The sequence below is a fragment of the Carassius carassius genome, chromosome 47 (genome assembly GCF_963082965.1).
Source record: "Carassius carassius chromosome 47, fCarCar2.1, whole genome shotgun sequence".
Taxonomy (NCBI): domain Eukaryota; kingdom Metazoa; phylum Chordata; class Actinopteri; order Cypriniformes; family Cyprinidae; genus Carassius; species Carassius carassius.
In genome coordinates this window covers 15,461,815-15,483,756 of record NC_081801.1, presented here as the reverse complement: position 1 = coordinate 15,483,756, position 21,942 = coordinate 15,461,815, and the positions used below count along the sequence as shown (strand labels likewise).

The following is a 21,942-nucleotide window of genomic DNA, read 5'->3' as shown; positions in this document are numbered from 1 at the left end:
CTGTTCTACTGAAACTGAGAAAGAAAGAGAGCAAAAACATGGATGGAGTAGATCTCTCCCTGACACTATCTCAAAAACAATCTGTCGCACATTCGGGTGAGACTTTAATGTATGATCCAAAGACTGCTGTATATCTGAATGCCACTTGAATAACAGACTTGAATAACTGTGATACGGGGTATAGACAAGAGCCTACCACATAACACTGCTGTTTTATGGAGGTAGAGGTTTGTGGGTTTAACTTTCAGAACTTTAATCCTTGTAGAGTAATTGCACTCATCAGTCCAGTTTGATCATCCCTGACAAAACAGGACATGATGATCTACTCAAAAGGCTGTTTGGTGGATGCCGTCGGGTTATTAAACTTCAGCTGAAGTTGCTGTACTTATGACATCATAGGAAAGCAATACGTATTCATTATAGTTGCTCTCACATGCTTATTGCTGATTAATGAGATTTTTGAGATCATGTGCAGCTGGAACGCTAGAATTAACACAAGGACATATAGAACAAAAGAGAAATATATGTAGTGCTAGAAAAGTCAGTGTATTAGCATACTGTAGCTGTAGCTCAGTTGGTTTGAATGCAGACTGTCTTGGCAAGTCAGAGCATAGTTTAAGACATCGTTCAAGGTATAGTTAAAAAAATAAACTGAACTGTCAAAATTGACCATCAAACGGAAATTTACTGACCCACCTTTCAAACCTGTATGATTTTCTTTCTTTCTTTTTAAAAAAAAAAAATGATTTTGTGCATACAGTAAATTATTTTGTCCATACAATGAAAGAAAAAAACGAAAAACACTGAACATAATGCATAATGATGATGACAGTCTTTTTGGGTGAGCTGTCCCATTAAAATCTCCTTCTGAAACTCTAGAGTAGAAGCATGTTAAATTACCTTGGTTTTTCTAAGCAGGAGACTTGTGTAAGAGATGTATGATTCTTCTTTCTTACAGGTTGCCATATATGCACAAATTTAAACAAAACAGTGAGGGATAGGAATAGACCTTGATGTTGATTGTTGTGCAACATTTAAAAAAAATTTCAATGAACAAAAGACAAAAGACAAAAAAAAAAAAAACTTCATCCGTCACCCACAGCCTTGTTTTCAATTGCATTGAATTAAGTACCCTGCTTAAGGTCTATACCCAGGATAAGGATCTTGAACATGTGTGATGGTATAAACAGGATGAGCCATACTATTATGACATGCTCCGGTGAGGATCTTGAATTAGGCAAGTAACGCAAATGTGCAACTTGTTGTCTTGTCTTTAACTTCATTCCATTTGGCTTTATCTGTGCTTGTTTGTTCTGTCATAGCTCTTAGCAGACATGTGAATGCCTCTGTGATCTGATGCACCTCGGTTAGCGTAAGCTGTGAAAAAGCATCTCAAAGCACATGCTAGGGCTAAATTGCACCCTATTGGCTGCCGTGTTGCTATGTGTATCACTATATGTCCTGTCCTTTCTGGTGAGATGAATCTTTGATACACTGTGATGGGGACGCATCTCAGCCATCATTTCTGCGATCCTTTCATTCATAAATCATTTAAACACTGGCTGGATTGTTTTGCTGTTGCAGGAAGGCAGGCTATTCAGTAGGGGCGGGGCTAAATTGTGGCAGATCTGTAATTGGCAGCTGCGTGATGGGAAAACCTGACAGCTTAGAAAGTGAGCATGCAGTTAGAATGCCACTCTGCCTGTGAAGCATGCTCTCTCTCTCTGTCTTTCTAACTGCTGCTTGTTTCTCTCGCTGCAGTGTTTCCCTGCAGACTGAGCAGAGGCTACCTCATGGATGTCTCTGTTTTCATGTGGTGCAACGTGGCTCTCTCTCTATCTCCATCTCCTACCTTGTTCTGAATGGTTTCCATGGTGATAACTGTGCACAGCAGAAACGGTGCAGGGCTGAATTCACACCACCTGAACGTACACGCATGCACACAGGGGCCAAGGTTCTTTGCATGGAGTGTAGAAAGCTTACGCACTTATCCACTCGTAGTCAAACATATGCAGGTTGCCTGTGAACAATTTCTCTGTAGCACGCAATGCATACAATCACTCATGCTCACTCTGCATTTTCATTCACACGTCTTATTGCTTGTTGTCACAAACACAGATGGTTGTTTATTACAACACACATGGCATTGCGGTTAGAAGTTCAATGGCTCATCTGCCCAAAATTTGACCACTGCAGTGGTGCCTCCTGACTTTGATTGGTCAGGCTTTTGTGAGTGCCTCGAGACATCCTGTCTGATGGGGCGGATGTCTCGGATTCCCAATCTCTGTCTTTGTGCAGATGATGCCACCTGGAACCACAGATGATTCTTCCTTTACCATTAAGGATGTGTGTGATTTTTTTCAGAGATATACCTTCAAAGAGATTGAGATTCGGCCCTTTTCCGACCCTTAAGGAGCTCCGTATTAGAAACATGCCCTGCTCCCAGGCACGGGGCCTGGGCACCATGATCGTTCACAGATGATCTACCTACAGACTAGTTCAAGCAGTCTTCAAAATTTAGGGAGGGGACAGACTTGGGCCTAATTGTTCACATCTGTATCCAATGATTTTGTACACAGGTCTTATTTAGAAACAATACCTCCTCATGGATGACAGTCCCAATGGTTCTGCCCATAAAGGTACCAGTAAACACAACTGCTGGGCATTTGAGCAGCTTGTCAAAGTCGACAATGCATCTATTTTCTTCACTTTATCCTTGCCTCTGCAATGCCTCTCTACCTCATGGCTGCCCTTGCTTCACCTCTCAGTCAAGTCAACAGGCAAATGTTAAATGCAGGGATTTACATCCCCTTACCTCCCACTCAGATCCACCATCTCCCCTCACACAGACCATGCACTAAGAGAAACACGCAGATCTAAACAACCAGATGGGTGTTTAAAACCATTAGGTCTCCAAAGATAAACTCAGCGAGCTCGTGAAATGCCAGCAGAGTCTCGGGGCGGTGTATATGTGTGATGGTGTGCAGGTATAATGGGAGGCTGGTAGAGGGGGAGGTGGCCTATAGTTGCATAGACTTTTAAGGGGATGGCTCCACATTCTTTTTATTTACTCTTAATGTCAGGCATCCCCACCCACCCAATCAGAGCAGCGAACGCCTGAGGGCAACCGATGTTGAGAAACAGCAGATGCTATTTAATGGATGAAAAGAGGAATACTTCAGTGTCGCAAGAGGGAAAGAGAGTGGGAGACGGATGGGAAGAGACCTAAAGACAGAAAAGAAGTGGGAAAGCATGACAGTGCCCCATTTTTGAGAATTGTCTCCTATATCTATTGTTTTTGTTTGAATGGCTGTCATTACAGCGAGACAGCCCACTCCCCACCTATACAAATGCATGTCACACCGCAGTCTTTTATTTCACCTTGAGCTGGAGGGCTTCGTGCTTCTTGCCAGGTGGGTGGTTCACAGTAAAATAAAGCAGAACAAGTCACTGATACACCCAATTTTTTTTCTTTCTTCTCCTTTTGTTTTCTGAAACTCCTTGTAACAGCATATTGCAACATAGCACTAGTGGTATTGTGTCTCGTGATGTCAGCACCACCCACCAGAAACTTTCAGCACCTTTGTAGTAAATGTAACGCATTAATTTCTGTAGAATGGTGGGGCAAATCTAACACAGGAGCCTTACTGCATTTCAAAGAGGAAATAATCTTTTAAGGGAGTTCCCCTCTGAATGAACAGCACCTGTATTCGGATACCTGTAGATCTCACAGTTCTGCATGTGTACGTATGCACACATGGGTGCCAGAGAGAAGAGTCGGGTCGGGTAGCAAGTCCCATCATGCCTGGCAAAGAGGGGAGGGTGACCCACACAGGGTCATTACCGTTGACAGATTCACTCACGCAAAAAGCAGTCATGAAGGAAGCACTTCCACACATGCACACACTGTTTATGCCTACAACGTGGCACTTTGATCTGTTCTAAATTGGAGGCTACATTGCATGTGTTGGGGCATGCCAGTTCCTCCCCCTACCGGTCACATACACACACACTCCCACCAGCTAAATGATGACATGGCTCCAAGGAGGTTAGAGTCACGAGAGGCCCCACATCACGTCATGCTTTCATTCTCTACACAATCTTTCTATCATTCTAGTTTCTGCCAATCCTGCATGGGTACTGGCATAACCCCTATTTACCTTCAATTTGTATTGATGAAATGGTACTCTGTGCTCTGTGGTAGAGATGGAATTACGAAATGCCTCTATTTTTGGGATCAAGGTGCTGGTTCCTTTTAAGGTTTTTTTTTAGATTACAGGATACACTGTTGCATTATAACGAGGAAAAGTTTGTTTAAAGAATGACATCATGTCAGGAAGATTTTGATCCTGGTGCATCTTGCTTGATGAAAATGGTGATATAAGGTTGTTTTGAGAAAACCCTTATGAAGACACTTTTGATACTGTATCTCACGGCACTTATCTGAGCTTTGGTGCCTTGCTTAGAGGCACAACAATATGATTTCAATCATACAGATTTGAACCTGTAACACTGTTGCCGCCAGCATTAATGTTATCTGGGCTTAGCACTCAGCTTTAGATTGAAGTGAAACATGTGACAGTCTTCTAAAATATTAAAGGGGTCATATGATGTTGCTAAAAAGAACATTATTTTGTGCATTTGGTGTAATGCAATGTGTTTATGCAATTTAAAGTTAAAAAAACACATTATTTTCCATATAATGCACATTATTATTTCTCCTCTATGCCCTGCCTTCTGAAACGCGTCGATTTTTACAAATCTTATAGTTCTGAAAAAGCGAGATGTACTATGATTGGCCAGCTATCCAGTGCGTTGTGATTGGCCAAATGCCTCAAGTGTGTGACAGGAATGTTACGCACCTTAACATACTATGCCGTCTCCCAGGCCAGCAGGTTGAGACTCAGTCCAGCTGCTCTGCTCGTGCACATCCCATCATCGGTTCTCTTTTAGCAGTTCAGTCAATGTACTGTTAGGAGTAACTTAATAACTAGGGATATTGGTTTATTAGTGTCAGAGGGAGTGTAAGGCATGTTTATAAAGCAAATAACTTAAGTAATTTATGGATTAGTGCATACTGGAAACACAAACCGTTTCAAATGATTCAGTTCGATTTGGGGAACTGGTTTCGACCAGTTCACTAAGAAGATCCGGCTAAATAGAAAGATTCATTAGCAATCCGGACGAGACAAAACCAATAAAACCCATTACAAACGAGGCATTTGTTACATCCAGTTGGGACATAATTAGTGATTATAATGACGTACTTACAGGCTGTGAGTCAGAAGCGCCAGACTGTCGTTGCAATGTTTGAGCTGCCCCACTATATAGAAACTTCATAGGTTCAGGAAACAGTCCTCATCCTCCATAAACTGTGCAGCACACATCTGAATATTTGGGTTGGACTGTTCTGGAACAGTGTTGAAATACAATTTAACCACTGATTTCTAGTTGTGTCCTCTTTTGGAAGGCTAAACAAAGTAGTTTGGCTTTCACAACGAAACACACAGCGAGTCCATGACATGGCAGTGTCAGCAACAGAGAGAACAAAAGTTATGCCTTCTTTCTTTGCATGAACATTTGGGCGGAGTTATGCAAATATTCCCACATAGTGACGTAGAGATGTGGGGGCATGTTAGAACGAGCTGTTATAGGGGGGTGTGGACGAGTCTTAACTTTTATAAAGAATATCTCTTTGGATTTGAGACTTTAGTGTCACGGTTCATGAATTCACTGTCTCACCTTCTCTGTGTGTGTGGTTGTGTTGGAGACGTGGTTACTGATTACCTATCACTCTGATCACTCACACCTGCTGCACTCATCACTGGGGCTATTTAAACCTGTGTCTCACCCAGCCTTGTTGTCAGATTGTTGCAGTGTGTCTGGTGGTTTCGTCTGTTCGTGTGTGTCCTGGTCTTGTCTCTTTGTTCCGGATTCCTGGATCCCGCCGGTTTGGTTCGCCCATTGCATCCCTGCGTCGCTGTCCTGAGTGGTGGTCTCTTCAGCCTGCCTTGCCTGCTTCAGTCCTGCTTCACTCGCCTGTGCTTTGTCCAGCAAACTGTCTTTCACTACTTTTGAGATCTTGAGTATAATAAGCATCAGTTGTTTAACTCGCTATTGGATTCTCAGAGCTTGTAACACTCCAAAGAAAAAGGAAAAATTTAAATCGCATAATATGACCCCTTTAATTCTTTAAATGTATCATCATTGTCAAAACTGAATTCCCAACGGGACATGACATAATCTGCATGTTTTAAAGCTCATATTTTATAGCAAAATTGGGTGAACAAATGCCTCAGATGCGTTTTTGTAAGAAAAATATCCATATTCAAAATCTAATAATAACTTGAATCTAGCTTGTGCTCACTGTTATAAATGGAAGCAGTTACGAGGAAATTACGTATGAGGTCAGCTTTGCGCATGCGCTGCTCAGAACTGACACATGCGGAAATGCAGCGGAGATATCAAAACAAAACAACGTCACTAATTAGAAGTATAAAACGAGGGTTTGTAAAGAAGAATGTCGGAGGATTTCCAGGAGACTGGTTTTCCTTTGCTAGAGTAAGGAAACGTTGCTTCTTTTGATCCTGTAAACAAATGTTGGTTTTAATTTTAGATGAACTAACACTTTAACTCTATATTCCTCACTAGTCAATTTTTGGGGGTTGGAAAGAAGATGGAAGTAGAGTGATGTTGACACTGTGTTTTATTTATGATGGCCTCTGATATTTTCATCACAATAGTCATGTGACCGGCTTTCAGCCAACCAGTGTCCCAAGCTTTTGGATGGACCCTTTAAAACTGTACGTGTGGGGCTGCTAGATTTATTCCCATTATAGCATCCTTTCTCTTTCTTTCTTTCTTTTTTTCTTTCTTGTCTTCATGAAGGAAGGATCCCATCTTTTTCCCCTTAATTTCATTCTTCTTGCTTCAATATTTCCTCATTGAATCCTTCATATGTTTTGCTTCCTTCTTTTCTTTCCTCCTTTTTTCACTCTTCCTTCCTTCTTTTATTCCTGTCTGTCAGTTTATCTTCTTGTCTATCCTTCTTTCTTTAATTATTCTTAATATTATCCTTCCTATCTTCCTCTCTTTGTTCATTCCTCATCTTTCTTCATTCCTAACTTTCTTCCTCTTTTTAGAATCTTATAGAATTTTTCTCTTTTCATCTTCCTTCCTACATGTCTCCCTTCTTTTCTTCCTGTCTTCCTCTAAGAGTAGTGTTTTTTTTAACCTAACATTATTTCTTTCTTTTTCCATCCTGTTTGTTGGTCTTCTTTACTGTGGTTGCTTCTTTATTTTTTTCTTCAACCCTATATAACTTTTAGCCTCCTTCCTTCCTTTCTTTCTTTCTTTCTTTCTTTCTTTCTTTCTTTCTTTCTTTCTTTCAATTTCTCCCTGCAGCACAGGCATTGGAGGTGTAGCTTTGAGGCATTATGTTTCTCTGCTCTCACTAGGTTTCAAGTCTGTGATTGCGTGCTCACTGCTGGGATTCCTGACGACACTAGCAGGGAGCGACACTATCAGGAACGTGTTGTGACTCGTCTACAGCAGAGGATGGGAAACTGGGAGCAAAGAGGAAAGAGAGAGAGAGAGAGAGGGAGAGCAGGCGAGGTAAAGGGGGGACATTGGGGAGTATAAAAGGAAAGAGAAAGTGAACAGTAGAATTGTTTTGTGTCATGTCACACATGCATTAGTTTACAATTACATGTATATCAAAACATTTTGGAATTATGGTACCTTTTTGTTGCTGTGTCACTGAATGCTTTTGGCTGAGTGAAGAGTTTTTGTATATCTTCAAGAGTGCTAGAGCAGTGTATGGCAGAGAGATACGCCAGGGGTCAGCTTTACAGATCAGCTGAGTTGTGGATTCTGTAATCTGTTCTCCTGCTGCCCTGAGACTCCGGGAGAGAAGTGGAAAGGGACAGGGCCAAGAGGTGCAGGTGAGCCAGAAAGGCCAGAGCACTGTGGTGTCTCCAAACACCAACTTCATTGGCTGCAAGACACAGAAAGATCTTAAAAACCTAGGCAGGGAATAGTTAATTGCTTAACAGCTATGGGAAATGCCTCCCTTTGCTTACTCCCTTTATTCCCCTCCCCTTCTCTCTCCCTCTCTCTCTCATCCACTGTCTTTGCTTCTCTATTTTTCTCTCTCTCTCACCATGCTGCAAGTAGGTGTTTCCTGTGTGATCTGAGAGAGTGAGTGTATATAGGAGCCCAAACGCTTTGACAAGTTCAGAGTCTCAAGTGCGGCAGTCACACTCCATATAGGACTACTTGTATTTTCTTTCCATTGTGGATTTACATTTTTCTCTCTTGTTTTGGTACTGACACAATGTCAGAGGGTAAGAAGAGGGAACGGAATGGGAAAAAAAGAGAAGGAAAGAAAGGACGTAAGGAGAGCAATGATCGCACAAAAGGTAAATAGAAAATATATGCAAGGTATGTGTGCCCGTGGCAGAAAGGGGTTCTGGGGTGAGAGACATGTGAAAGAATCTCTTTCCCTGTCTTGTCAAAGCTTGCTGCATGACTTGCTTGCTGCAGTCAACGTGTAGCAGAATATCTAACCTTTGTAGCATTGGTACATAATTGTTACATTAATGTGTGTTTTGCGTGCAAGCCAGCACTCTCATCTACGCCACTCACCTGATTTCTGCATATTGTCGCCTAATGAGTTGCATTGTTGCCAAAATTCAGCCAAATTGTGGGCTGCTTCCCATAGGCTCTCATTCCTCAAGTACTTTTAAAGGACTAGTTCGAATTTCTGTCCCGGTGTTAGCTGTCTACACTTTTGCAAGTGGCTGCTTTATGGTTTCTCCACTGGATTGCACTTCAGGGAGATGGTTGTTGCTGTGAAACCTTTGAATAGGGGCTGAAGAGCACAAGCTCCCACTCTTTGGCTTTACACTGCTGCAAGTCACGGCTTGTCACTGCAGTTTGACCCTGAGGTCAAGGTGGGAGACACAGCAGGAAAGAGGCAAATCCCTTTTTGTCTGGTCAAATACCCCATTATGCTAGTTTATGATGGGATGATAAAATCTGAGTAAAATGCGTTGAATGCCATTCAAACATGTCTTTATTTAAGTTTCATGATTGTTGTAAAAAAAGATAAAGTGTTAGTTTAAAGCATGTTTACTGAAGTCACCCGTTCACATGTGGAAATATGTTCAGTCTATGTGAATTTGTTCTAAACCTCACAATTCTGTCATTAACCAATGCTCAAAACACATACTATTTTTCAGCACAATACTTGAGGAGCAATTATTATTATTGTGCATTAATGCTGGTTGTCAGTTTAGTAAAAAAAAAAAAATATATATATATATATACTAAGTTTTTTAAAAAGTTTTAATAAAGTTTGTTAGTCTTTTTTTTTTTTTTGCTACAGTCCAAATGTCAGGTCCATTCAGAGTTATTTCGAATGATTGGGAAATTCAAAACTCTTCAATTACATTAGCAGTTGAAGACAAGGCGGCATAGAATTGTGCTATCTTTCTATTTCCCATACCTTCCCCCCACCTCTAATTCATTTACGGACATGTCTGAGTCTTTCAGTGTCCCATCCCTTAAGGGGGGTGTTCCATACCCTGTGTGCCCCGAGGCTTGATTTGAGGGGGACTCTGAAAGAGAGAGTATTATGTTCCCCAGCTTTCATGTGGTCCTAATTTCTGTAGTTTAACACGCTTGACCTCTCAATACTAACACAGGTGTAATTTAACATAGTGTGCTTATACTTGTGTAAGACATAACATTGTATAGACTGTGGTTTTCTTGCCTGCCTGTGGTCACAGATATACGTCAACGTGTGTGTGATGTGGTAGAAAATAACAGTTTCTTAGAGTGATGCTGATCACCTGTGTTATGTCTACGGAAACAAAGCACAGCTGTGGGTAAAAAAAACACAAGAAAAAAGAGTGCCCAGGAGAAGTTTTATACAGTGCCTCCTGAGAGAGAGAAGACATTTGTGTTAACCCTGTGTGCAGTTGTGTTACTCTGGTTTAGTTTACATTACACCTTCTTGCTAAATTTAACCAAGTCTGGATTTAGCTCAGTTCTGACTTTGAAATGACATGAAAGATAAGCGAGAATCATGACTGACTTAACAAAGTGCTTCCCGAATCAGAGAATACGCAGCAGATAATTCTGATAAATGACATGCTTTACACTGTGATGTATTTAAAAAAAAAAAAAAAAAAAAAAAAAAAAACAGAAGGATTTCAAACTATATACACATTTTTAAAGGGATTGATTGTGTTAACATGCGGCTATATTTGGCATACGTGCTGAAACTGATTGCCAAGACCACACATGCATATGGCTTTCTGTCACTGTGTCTAACTGACTGATAAACCAAATTTTTTGTTTATACATAAGAATATCTGGAAACTCTTCAATGTTTCCAGATAGGTTGATGTAGATATCATGCTCAGTTTTGTGACCATGAGCTCTACATGGCAGTTGGTTTTATTTTGTTTTTTAAATAACTGTGGCTATATTGGGACTGCTGAGACCTGAACATGTTTCACATTTTCGTCTCATATTTTGAAGGTCGCTACAGATTTTCAGCGATAATTTTGAAGTGGGACTTATCTTGTTTATATTACGGGTTTAAATAAGGAAAAGGAAACTCTAAAGGGGTTTTTAGGTGATGAATCATGTATTTACATATGATACTTATTTTGGATATCATAACTGTGGTGAATCCTATCTGATCTGCAAAATATGGGTGGCACATTGGCCGTGGCTGTTCATGACGGTTGAATCAAACATCTTGTCAAGCCGCAAGAGAGAGCACAGCATCTCCTCAGGCTATGGATATTTAATGTTCCACAAAAACAGGCTTTGCTTTCCGTAACAATGCATACGTGTGAAGCTTGTGTGTGTGGGAGAGAGCTGAAACATGCTATTTGTACAAAAGGTATATCCCCATTTGAGGAAATACACTGGACATTTTATGCATCATCATGACAGGATGTTTTCCATTTTTAGCATTCAGAAGTGTTTCTGTTTATAAAATGGATGATGATATTAAATAGTTTTAGGATCATGTTTGGCACAAAAGTAGCAGCACCTTACCTAAAGTAAGCATTAGGTCAACATTTTTCAGATTGAATTTAGTTAAATCTTCTGTTTGGCAAATGAGGGACAAATTCATTAGATGATTGTCACTTTTTTGTGTGGTATTTCAGTGCATATGAAAACTTTTTTTTTTCAATAACTACATAAAATCAAATTGTTAAATGCATTTAATTTAAATCAACTTATTCAATTGGCATTTCAGTAGAAACAGCATTTTTATGTAAATTTGTTTTAGTATAGATATTACTCCTCATCCTTATCAGGTTTACAAGTAACCTGAGTTACATACTGTAATCAGATTACTTTTTTCAAGTTACTTGTAAAGTAGTTACTTTTTAATTTACAGGAAAAATAGCTGAGTTACTTTTTCAAATACGTAACACAGGTTACTTTGTTTTGCCTTTTATTGACTGACAGCTCTCCTGTCCCCATGTTGAGAGAAATCAGGATTAAGTGCCGAGGAGTTGTGTGTGCTGGGTAAACATGATGGTTACTATAGTTCTAGACTAAATGTGAACAAAGATTTACTCATCTCACTTGCACAATAACAGATTCTCTCTTTCTCAAAATGAATGAAAACAGTGAAATATATCTATCCTTATATAATATCCTAATATAATATCCTTTAAGTAGTTAATCCCATTTTATTAACCAATGTCTTTTGATGCTGACCTTCGATGATCCAATTCAACAATACAAATTGGCAAAAATGACTTTAGTTAAACATCCCATTTGTTGGATTCACATCACATTTGTTTGAGGGCTGAAGTAAGAGTGTTGAACTGCCATCCAGTTTGGCAGCACAGAAGAAAGGTTTGCGGCCCCGTTAATTATTTCACTTTTGGCATAAAAGCACTTTTACATTAAGTTTTGTTATATTAAAAACAAACAAGCAAGCCTAGCTCAGATGAGAAAAAGTAATGTAACACATTATTTTCTATAAAAAGTAAATAATGCAATTTGTAATGTAATTATTATTTTTTTAATGGAGTAATGCATATTGTAATGTATTAGTTTTAAAAGTAACTTTCCTCAATACTGATCCGTATACACCACGCTCTATTTGTTTCATACGATAATACTCTAAACTATTTGTTTAGTGTTATAAATATGCTATTACTGCCTATAAAAAGCAGAAGGGAAGTATAATTTTATTACAATCTACTTTGTTCATTTTAGCAGCAATATTTTAAATGATGGTTAAATGATGGAGAACACATACGATTGTGCTGTCTGCATTTCAAAGCACATTTTAATTTATGTGGAACACATTTGTTCAGGGGATGCAGTAATGTACCAGTAAAATATGCCATATTGCGGTGGTGTGCTGCATCCTCCACAGCAGAAAAGACCTTGTGCCATGTAGTATATGTTTACTAATGAATTTTTGCATAAATTATTTGCATAATTCCTTGGTTGAACCAGTTGCTTAACAGACACTGCATGCAGTTCCTTCTTAATGAATTCTCCCACAATATTTATTCAGTAGGCTGGCGATTCAATTGGAAATGTCATATGAAAAGAATAATAAGCAACCAAATTCCATTTCACAAGAATATTTTCTTGGTTGTGAAATATTACTTGCTGAATCAGGTTTAATGTGTCTGTTTCATACCAAGCATGCACTTGCTCAATTGCAGTTGAGGTTGCATCTCTACTTCAAATGCTGTTTCGTGTTACGTAAATCTGTTTTGATATTATTTCATGCACTCACTTTGCCAAAAAGCTTATAAATAGAAAAACACCTGATTGTATTATTTTAGTATAACCAGTTTGAATGAAAGTGAATTGTTATTTTCCAAAGCTGAAATCAACAGCAATAAAGAAAAGTCATATTAAACTTAGTATTATTGTTAATAATACAAAAATTACTACTATTTACTACAGATTGAAAAATAATGCTTAAAACTGTTTAAAAATTCTTTTCTATCCTTATTAATTGTATTTCATGTTTTATGTCATAATCTTAACACTCCATTTAAGTGTATTATTAATATAATAAATAAAGAAATATATGATAGCAAAAGGAATTCATCCTTGTAGATTCAAAAATAAAATCGGCAATAGCTGGCGACAAGTCACTGTCCAATGAGTAAGGCATTGTGTCATTCATTCATTCATTCATTTAGTAACATAGCAAATGGTTGTAGTTATGAACTGGTTAGTAATCATATTGACTCTTCAAATCATGGCTGCAGATTCGTTCACTAAGAAAACACAGTTGTTGCATGAAGACACACACCAGGGGTCCTATTTTAACAATCTTAAGTGCATGGTCTAAAGCGCACAGCGCTGATGCACTCAGGGCGTGTCAGAATTCAGTTTTGATAGTTTAACGATGGGAATGAGGTGGGTGCATGGTCTAAACGGGTTGTCCCTGTTCTCTTAATGAGAAATGGGTGTTTTTTGGGTGTTACGTGTAATAAACCAATCAGTCTCTCATTTCCCATCCCCTTTAAATGCCAGTTGCGCTCACACCATGGTGGATTCACCATTTACATGGCGGAATGTAATTTTCCATTTTTAAAAATGTTTGTGTGCTCCTGCGCAAAGTGTACATGCATTGTGCACCCGCCTATAGGTGCATATTATTAATTCGCTCCTTAAATAAAAGGATTATGGGATTATGGGACAAAATATTGCGACAGACTTTAGACCAGGTTTGAGTTGGTCTATTGCGCAGTCTATTTTCAGTTTCTCAAAATAGCAACACACCAACAATGCGCCTGAACACACCTCTTTTTTAGACCAGCATGCCTATGGGTGCACAAATGGGCACAAATGCATTTGCAATTTAAAGGGGTCATATGATGTGTTTTAAATTTGTCCTTTCTCTTTGGAGTGTTACAAGCTCTTGGTGCATAAAGAAGATCTGTAAAGTTGCAAAGACTAAAGTCTCAAACCCAAAGAAATATTCTTTACTTTTTTTCAAAGTTAAGACTCTGCCACGCCCCCCTAAAATGGCTCATTTAAACGAGGTCTACGTCACTAAGTGGAAATATTTGCGTAACGCCGCCCAAATGTTCACTCAAAGAAAGAAACTGTGGTTTTAGTAACCACAGTTAGTGTTGAAGCAACCATGTCAGGGAGATGCTGTGTGTTTTTAGGCGAAAGCAAAAACAAATTATTTGGCCTTCCAAAAGTAGATGCATTTAGGAATCTTTAAGATTACTTACAACAGAACAGCAATGTATTTTATGGACGACCGTTTCGTAAATCTAAGAGAGGAGGTAATTCTGACTTTGCTATGACAATCTGCCGATTCCCGCCTTGAGAGCATTGAGAGTGACTAGAGAGACGAGTAGTAGACGAGAGAATTCAGATAAATACATAGATATAGATAGATAGATAGACTAGATATATAGATAGATAGACAGACAGAAAGATAGATATCGACCAACAGCGACCAAAACGCACTCACTTCCCTACAGCACAAGCTTTCCAACACAGTTTCCATGGGACGGAACCGCCCACACAAACGGCTACAATTGCAACAACAATTTCACCAGAGGAAGAGATAAACGCTTAGAAACGCCCATATAGTGGACATTTTAAAAATGATATACATATTTTGAGTGATTTATGTACCCATTAATCGACAGTGGTGGTTAACCTGCAACATGGGCTTTAACTATGCTATTAACTGTTCAAATGCAGAGTTTTGCGCATTTTGTGCAGCCAATCAAAATGCATTGGGTCAGTTGGCCAATCAGAGCAGACTGCACTTGTTGGAAGTAGATGTACCATAATGTACAGTTTTTCTAAAATAATGTGTTTTTTGAACATTAAATCATGTCAACACATTCTATTACACCAAATACACAAAATAATGATCTTTAAAAAAGCATCATATGACCCCTTTAAACAACGTGGCGCAGGACTAGAAAATGAACTGTGTCGGGCTAAAAGGTGGGGCAAAAATACTTGCGCCGCATTGCACCGGGTGTATGATCGGGACCCAGTTCTGTAGCGGATTTTATTGGAACTATTATTTCGTTTTAAAATATAACAAACAATATTGACAATATTGTGCTTAAAATGTAGGCTTCATTTAAAATGTAAAATGTATACTTAATATTGCCCTTTTTTTGTTGAACTGTTACATAAAATCAATGTCAAATTGCATTCTCGTAGGTTCCAGAGCAAAATCATAATGTAAAAGTGTTCGCTTTATAAAATGTAGAATAATCTTTTATATTATTGAATTATGACCTAATGTTGACAGAGTAGGCTATTTTATTTTTTTGCAAATTGATGGCGCCAGTGCCTCATGCGCACATTACAAACAGCGCGGCCTGTTCATTATTAAAATCAACATAAAATCACCAATACAGATAAAATGTTACACTGTCAATTTAAATAGGCTTTATTATAGTCCGTAGCTACAGCATGAGCTCCTTTTTTCTAAAGTGCAGTGCAGTTATGATTTTTTTCTGTTGATATTGGAACGTAGAAAGCCCAGTTAATTTAGCTTCAAATACATTGCGAATATGGAAACATTTGTATTTGTGCTGAATGAGAGCAGTACATGAGCCCATACAATCAGTTTCATTTTAAATTAGGTTTTGGCTTGTTTATAGCCATTTTGAACTTGTCTGCTTTCCTGTGCATAATAGGCTATATTTTTTTATTAATATGCACCATATTTTGGTTTTATACTGTCTTCGTCCATTAGCCTCCCTTAAGCTTTTTCTATAGCCTAATGGTTTTCTATGGGGGAGAAAAGTTTAAGGTTGCATTCATAGCTATCTACTTTACTGATAGTAATGCTATCAATAAGGCTATTAACATTATAATTGTTATTAGTATTAATAGTATTTATTAATACTGAATTGGCCCCACCGAATGTTTTAGAATGTCCCAAAACTGCGACTTAAACTACAAGCAAAGGTGACTGTATTTTAACAAGTCCAAGTTTAAAATAAAACTCTATGAACCACTCCATTGTGAACTTACAAGCTGTATGAACCACTAACTTACAAGCTGTAAAGTAAACAGGAAATGTTTGTCCGAACTCAACTGAGAGAATGGAAAATATCTTTTCAAGAGAACGCGAAAGTTTTGCGAGACAACCAAGCGGCAACCTCCCGCTCTCTCTCGTGATGCCCACACAGAAGTGACTTAAACTGTAATTCCTCGACTGGCCGCTAGAGCCTGGCTGCAAAAAGGAGTCAATCCCATAGACTCCCCATGTTAAAATTTACAGGAGAAAACAACATGTTCACAACCTGGTTCAAAAAATGATTTTGGTCTACATAGCTAATTCTGCCTTTCATGACAACTGTGAGGGGGGTGAATTTTTTTGATAACTCATCCGTTTAAATTATATTAAGCTTTGATGTTCTGCATAATTAAGGGCGCGGCCACCTTAGTTACAGTTGGATTGCCACCGCCGTCAAGCTAGGTGGGCATGGTTTCAGCAACCAGCTCCCATCTTTTTTCCCATTTTCGATTATCCGGGAGTGACACGCGGATACGCGCAGGCAAGATGGCCACGTCCGGCTCCGCCTACTTTTCAAAAACGCTCTTCAGAAACCTATGGGTGACGTCAAGGACACTACATCCATGTTTTTATACAGTCTATGGAGAGAACACAATTTTTTTTTGTTGTTCACAGCAACCAGAGGCACAAACTGAGATCTATTCTTCAAGAACACACACATGCCACACTCCCGTATATAAAACAAACCCTCAGCACAATGCTGCACCTTACTCTGACAGCTATTGCGTGAGGAATTTTCTTGGAATACTGAAACTATGTATCCAAACAAGATATGTGTCATAACACGAAAGTGAAAATAAACGCTCTGTTCCTTGGAAACAGCAGGAAGGTGAAAGAACTGCGATTTGTGCCATGGCTTGACAGCAAAGATTGTGCGGTTTATATATTTTCCCATAATCCTTCCCTTTCTACTAACCACAGACTGATTTTGCCAGCTTAAATCTGAGCTTTGGCAATGTCCCTCAGGTTATGCATTTCCACAACATTTCTGAATTACAGGCACGGCCACAGAGACAGTGTCATGCGTCTCGTAAAAGTGTGACAGTTGTGTTAAAGCTCTGATTAAATACTTTACCTGAGGGGTGGTATGGAGAAACAATCTACATGCTCAATGCAAACAAACATTCCTGCCACAGTCGCAGAAGCCGCATTGCTGGTAAATGAGCAATAAACTAAGAATAATGGTTTTCTATCTCTGCTGGTTATTATTCAGTCTGTGTAGTGCTTTATTCTTCCTCAAATTGAGACATGATAATGCTTGATATATCACGCACATGTGGTATTAGTTACTAGCATTTAAGTGTGATCTGACAGTTTTCAGCACCTAGTTTAATAAACCAAATACTTCTGTGTGATCTTTTTATGAGTTTGAATAGTGTAGAATGACTCTGTCATGGAGTATGACTGTATAAAGCTCAAAATATTACTCTGGAGTCGGGAAAACATGAAGCGTACAAATCAGACACCCTGCCCTTCTTATCTGAACACGGGCAAGTATCACCCTGCATCTACAAAAGCAACTCGTAACAAGATGCCTCATGTCAGTCGTTCTCCACAGAACCCTCACATACACGTCATGTTTTTAACCGCGACTTCCCACAACCCCCGATTCAGCCCCAATGCACCCTACTCAGCCATAATGCGCAAGTATGTCTCTGTCACTAATACTTTCTTCAGTAAAGTCGCAGTAACTGACATAATGCACCGTGTAATGCGGAACACAAACTTGCTCTGCTTGAATTCATCTCAAGCTGTGTTGCACAACAAGCCACTATAAAATGCATGCTGAGTAATGCATGATGCAGGTGCCCGGAGTTTAGGGTGAGAAAAAGCTACAATTTAACATTGTGGAAAAAATACAAAGGCCTTTGCTTACTCATCCAGCTTCTAGACAGATGATAAAATCGGTTTGGTTCTCATAAAGGCTCAGACAACAAAGTTTTCAGTTTGTTTTTCACGTGACTTTCTTTTGGTTATCATGAAATCAGTTTCTAACAACTTTTGTTTTTCCTCAGTCAGTGTTGATGTTTGTTTTTTTTATTAAACATCTTTAACTTTTCTGTTTAATTAAAAGAAAACTCTGCTTATTGAATTCAAGAGGTTTCAGGTGATAAATCAATACGGTTTCATTCAGTACAAATATACAGGGAGATTACAGTGTCTTTAAATATTTGTATAATGAATTGCGTTTCTGGCGCACTGTATCCCATCAGTCTACTGTCCTCTGAGGGGTAAAGACAGCAGTGAGCATTAAATGGTGGGGAGCAGAACTACGTCGGACACTTGGCGGTTTTTCGGAGAGAAACACTGGAGGCTGTCATGGGAAACCTGAGATGTTATTCAACTGACAGTACAATCCAAACACTGTGCCAGAGACTGTCATGTTACTTTGAGCTACGCAACATCAGAACAGACTGTATCATTCAGCCATGAAAGCAGATGTTCAGATAAAACAGCTGCCTTTACTGGGACAGGGAAGTGGGACGGTAGTTCCAAAATTAGGATGACTACTGATTATTTTAGCAACCTCTGTCAAGATTCTAATTGATGTCAATGCTTGTATATTCTCATCTGTTTATTTTTTTATGCTTTCCGTCCTTTGAAATTATAGCTGATGACTTTTAATTGGGTATTGATCATGTGCGTTGTCAAGAAATGAAGAGGCAGCCATTGTAAAAGTGTTATTGCCAACATGGATTTGCTTTGGAAAGGCCCAAAGAGCTACACCGACTCCTGTCCCAGCCTTGGGGCAGCATGCAGCCTTCCCTCATCATGGACAGTAGGGTTCGACCAAACAGCATTGCCTAGTTCGGCCCTTCTGTTGTTGAACCGAGTCTCTTTGAAGCCTTGTTATTGCTGTCTGAGTCTGCACTAATCCCATAATGCATTTCCTGAGTGACTATGCATGCCAGCGTCTGGGCATGTGGTTGCCCACATGTAGCAACATCTCCTCATTTCAGCGCTGTTGTTCTCCATTTTGTCGGTGTTTTGACGGTTGTTGAGATTGAGTGTCTCTTTAGGATTTATGAAGGAGCTGTCATTAGTTACATAATACAAAATACATAATTTCAAAACGTGTCAAAGACAAGCTAAGCCTCTCTGGTTTCTTCTTGATCATTGGTGTGTTGACGACATGCTTTTTCAAAACAACTTTCTTTAAGGTCATTGTCTTAGATTGGATTAATTTGGTTCTTTATTGTAAATTTAGATAATTCATAAATTATATGAGATGAAGTCACCAAATCATGAATAATAGCAATCATAATTTCTAGTAGTTCCTTCTTATAAGAAAAGAACTGAATAGTGAAACAAATACTGTTGATTTGAACAAAGTAGATAGCTTAAGCTAGTAAAGGGGTTAGTGTCTTTTAAAATGTATAACTAATTTTTTATTTTTTTATTAGAGCAGTATTTTTGGCACAAAGCAATCAAATAAACGACTATAAAGTATAGACACTAGTTTATATAAATAAGCTGAAAACATAGTAATGGCGATCAATATTATGCTTTTTGTGTGAATCATTTTAAAAACACAAACTGAACAAACCAGTTCAGAATTATTAATCGTACATTCTAATTTTTAATCACTACAAATTAAAGACAGTGCTCCCCAAATTTCACCAGCATGTTTCCTGCCAAACCAGAGGAGACAAAACTTTGGATCATGTTTACACAAACATTAATGGAGCTTACATCGCGACCCCACTCCCCCACCTCAGACAATCTGATCACCTTTCTTTGTTTCTCACCCCTAAGTATTCACCCCTCATCAACCGTGTGAAGCCATCAGTGAGGACCATCAAAGTGTGGCTAACTGGAGCAGACTCTTTACTTCAAGACAGGTTTCAACACACTGACTGGAGTATGTTTGCTTCTCAGGCTGCCTGTGGCTCTCACACGGACATTGATATCTACAGCTCCTCTGTACTGGATCACATCAACACCACCATTGACAGTGTTACAACAGAGAAACAGATAACAACATATCCTAATCAGAAGCCATGGATGAACAAGGAGATGCGACTTCTGCTGAAAGCCCGCAACACTGCCTTCAGGTCAGATGATGCTCAGGCCTACAGTAAATCCAGGGCTAACCTAAAAAAGGGGCATCAAGAAGGCCAAGTACTGCTACAAGCTGAAGGTAGAGGAACACTTTTCCAACTCTGACCCCGGACGCATGTGGCAGGGCATCCAGATCATCAGTCACTACAAGTCAAACAACTCCACTCCAACGGTCACGGACGTCTCCTTCCTTAACGAGCTAAATGACTTCTATGCTCGCTTCAACAGCGACAGCAAGGAGACGGCCACCAAAACCACATACTCAGCAGACCACCAAACCCTCAAACTCACCTCCACAGATGTCAACGGATCAACGCACGCAAGGCTGCTGGCCCAGATGGCATTCCTGGACGTGTGCTTAGGGCATGTGCAGAGCAGCTTGCAGGGGTCTTCACAGACATTTTCAACCTGTCTCTCACCCAAGCAACTGTGCCAACATGTTTTAAGTCCACATCCATTGTGCCAGTACCGAAACACTCCTCCCCAATGTGCCTGAATGACTATCACCCCGTAGCACTCACACCCATCATTATGAAGTGCTTCGAGCGACTGGTCCTAGCACACCTCAAAGACTGCCTCCCACCCACACTAGACCCACACCAATTTGCCTACCGTAGGAATAGTAGCACAGAGGATGCAGTATGCACAGTGCTGCACTCTGTACTCACACACCTGGACCATAACAACACGTATGTTAGGATGTTGTTTGTTGACTTCAGTTCAGCATTTAACACTGTCATTCCCTCGAAGCTGACCACAAAACTTGGAGACCTGGACATTAACACCTCCCTCTGCAACTGGATTATGGACATTCTGACCAACAGGCCTCAGCATGTTCGGTCAGGCCACACCCACTCCATCACCATCACACTTAACACTGGCGTACCACAGGGCTGTGTGCTGAGCCCATTCCTTTACTCCCTTTACACCCACGACTGCAAGCCTGTTCATGGATCCAACTCCATCATTAAGTTTGCAGACGACACCACGGTGATTGGCCTCATCACAGACAACGATGAGACTGCCTACAGGGAGGAGGTACAGCACCTGGCCACATGGTGCGCTGACAATAACCTGCTCCTTAACACCAATAAGACTAAGGAGCTCATTGTGGACTTAAGGAAGAAGAAAGGAAGCACGCATGACCCCATCCACATTAACGGGATGGTTGTTGAACGTGTCTCCAGCTTTAAGTTCCTGGGAACCACCATCTCGGAGGAACTGTCCTGGGCCACAAACACCTCCAGTCTGGTCAAGAAGGCTCACCAGCGCCTTTTCTTCGTCAGGACACTGAAGAAGAACCAGCTGTCTTCATCCATCCTGGTGAAATTTTACCAGTGTGCGATCGAGAGCATCCTGACCAGTTGCATCACAGTCTGGTATGGGAACTGCTCAGTGGCTGACCGCAAGGCACTGCAGAGGGTGGTGAAAACTGCCCAACGCATCACAGGGACACCACTTCCTGCTCTTGAGGACATCCAGAGGAAACGCTGTCTACGACGAGCTCGCAGCATTCTCAAGGACTCCTCTCACCCTGACCATGGACTGTTTAACCTCCTTCCCTCCGGGAGGCGCTTCAGGAGCCTCCGGACAAGGACCACAAGACTCCTTGCTGAACTCTGCCCTCTGACACCCCTAAACACCCACCACACCACACACACACAGACTCCTCCCCCTCTTCAACACTACATCTGACTGATTTATTTATTTATTTACAACAAGCAAAAAAACTGTAACTTGTTATTACTTGCACTACTGTCTGTTCATCCAGGAACACTGAATAATCCATTTGCACACTG

At 40.0% G+C, this 21,942-nt stretch overlaps 1 protein-coding gene across 11 annotated transcripts in view; it reads left to right on the top strand.

The window, feature by feature from the left end:
* Positions 1–21,942, top strand: part of LOC132130019 (pro-neuregulin-2, membrane-bound isoform-like) — an 88,948-nt gene that overhangs the window by 19,235 nt on the left and 47,771 nt on the right. The window contains exon 1 of one of the 11 annotated variants that reach the window (XM_059541595.1): positions 8,157–8,420. The exons of the other annotated variants lie outside the window; for them this stretch is intronic. Within the exon in view, the coding sequence (XP_059397578.1) occupies positions 8,336–8,420 (85 nt within the window). The 5' untranslated portion in view covers positions 8,157–8,335. Of the gene's footprint in view, positions 1–8,156; positions 8,421–21,942 lie in introns of those variants that run through there. 11 annotated transcript variants of the gene reach the window in all.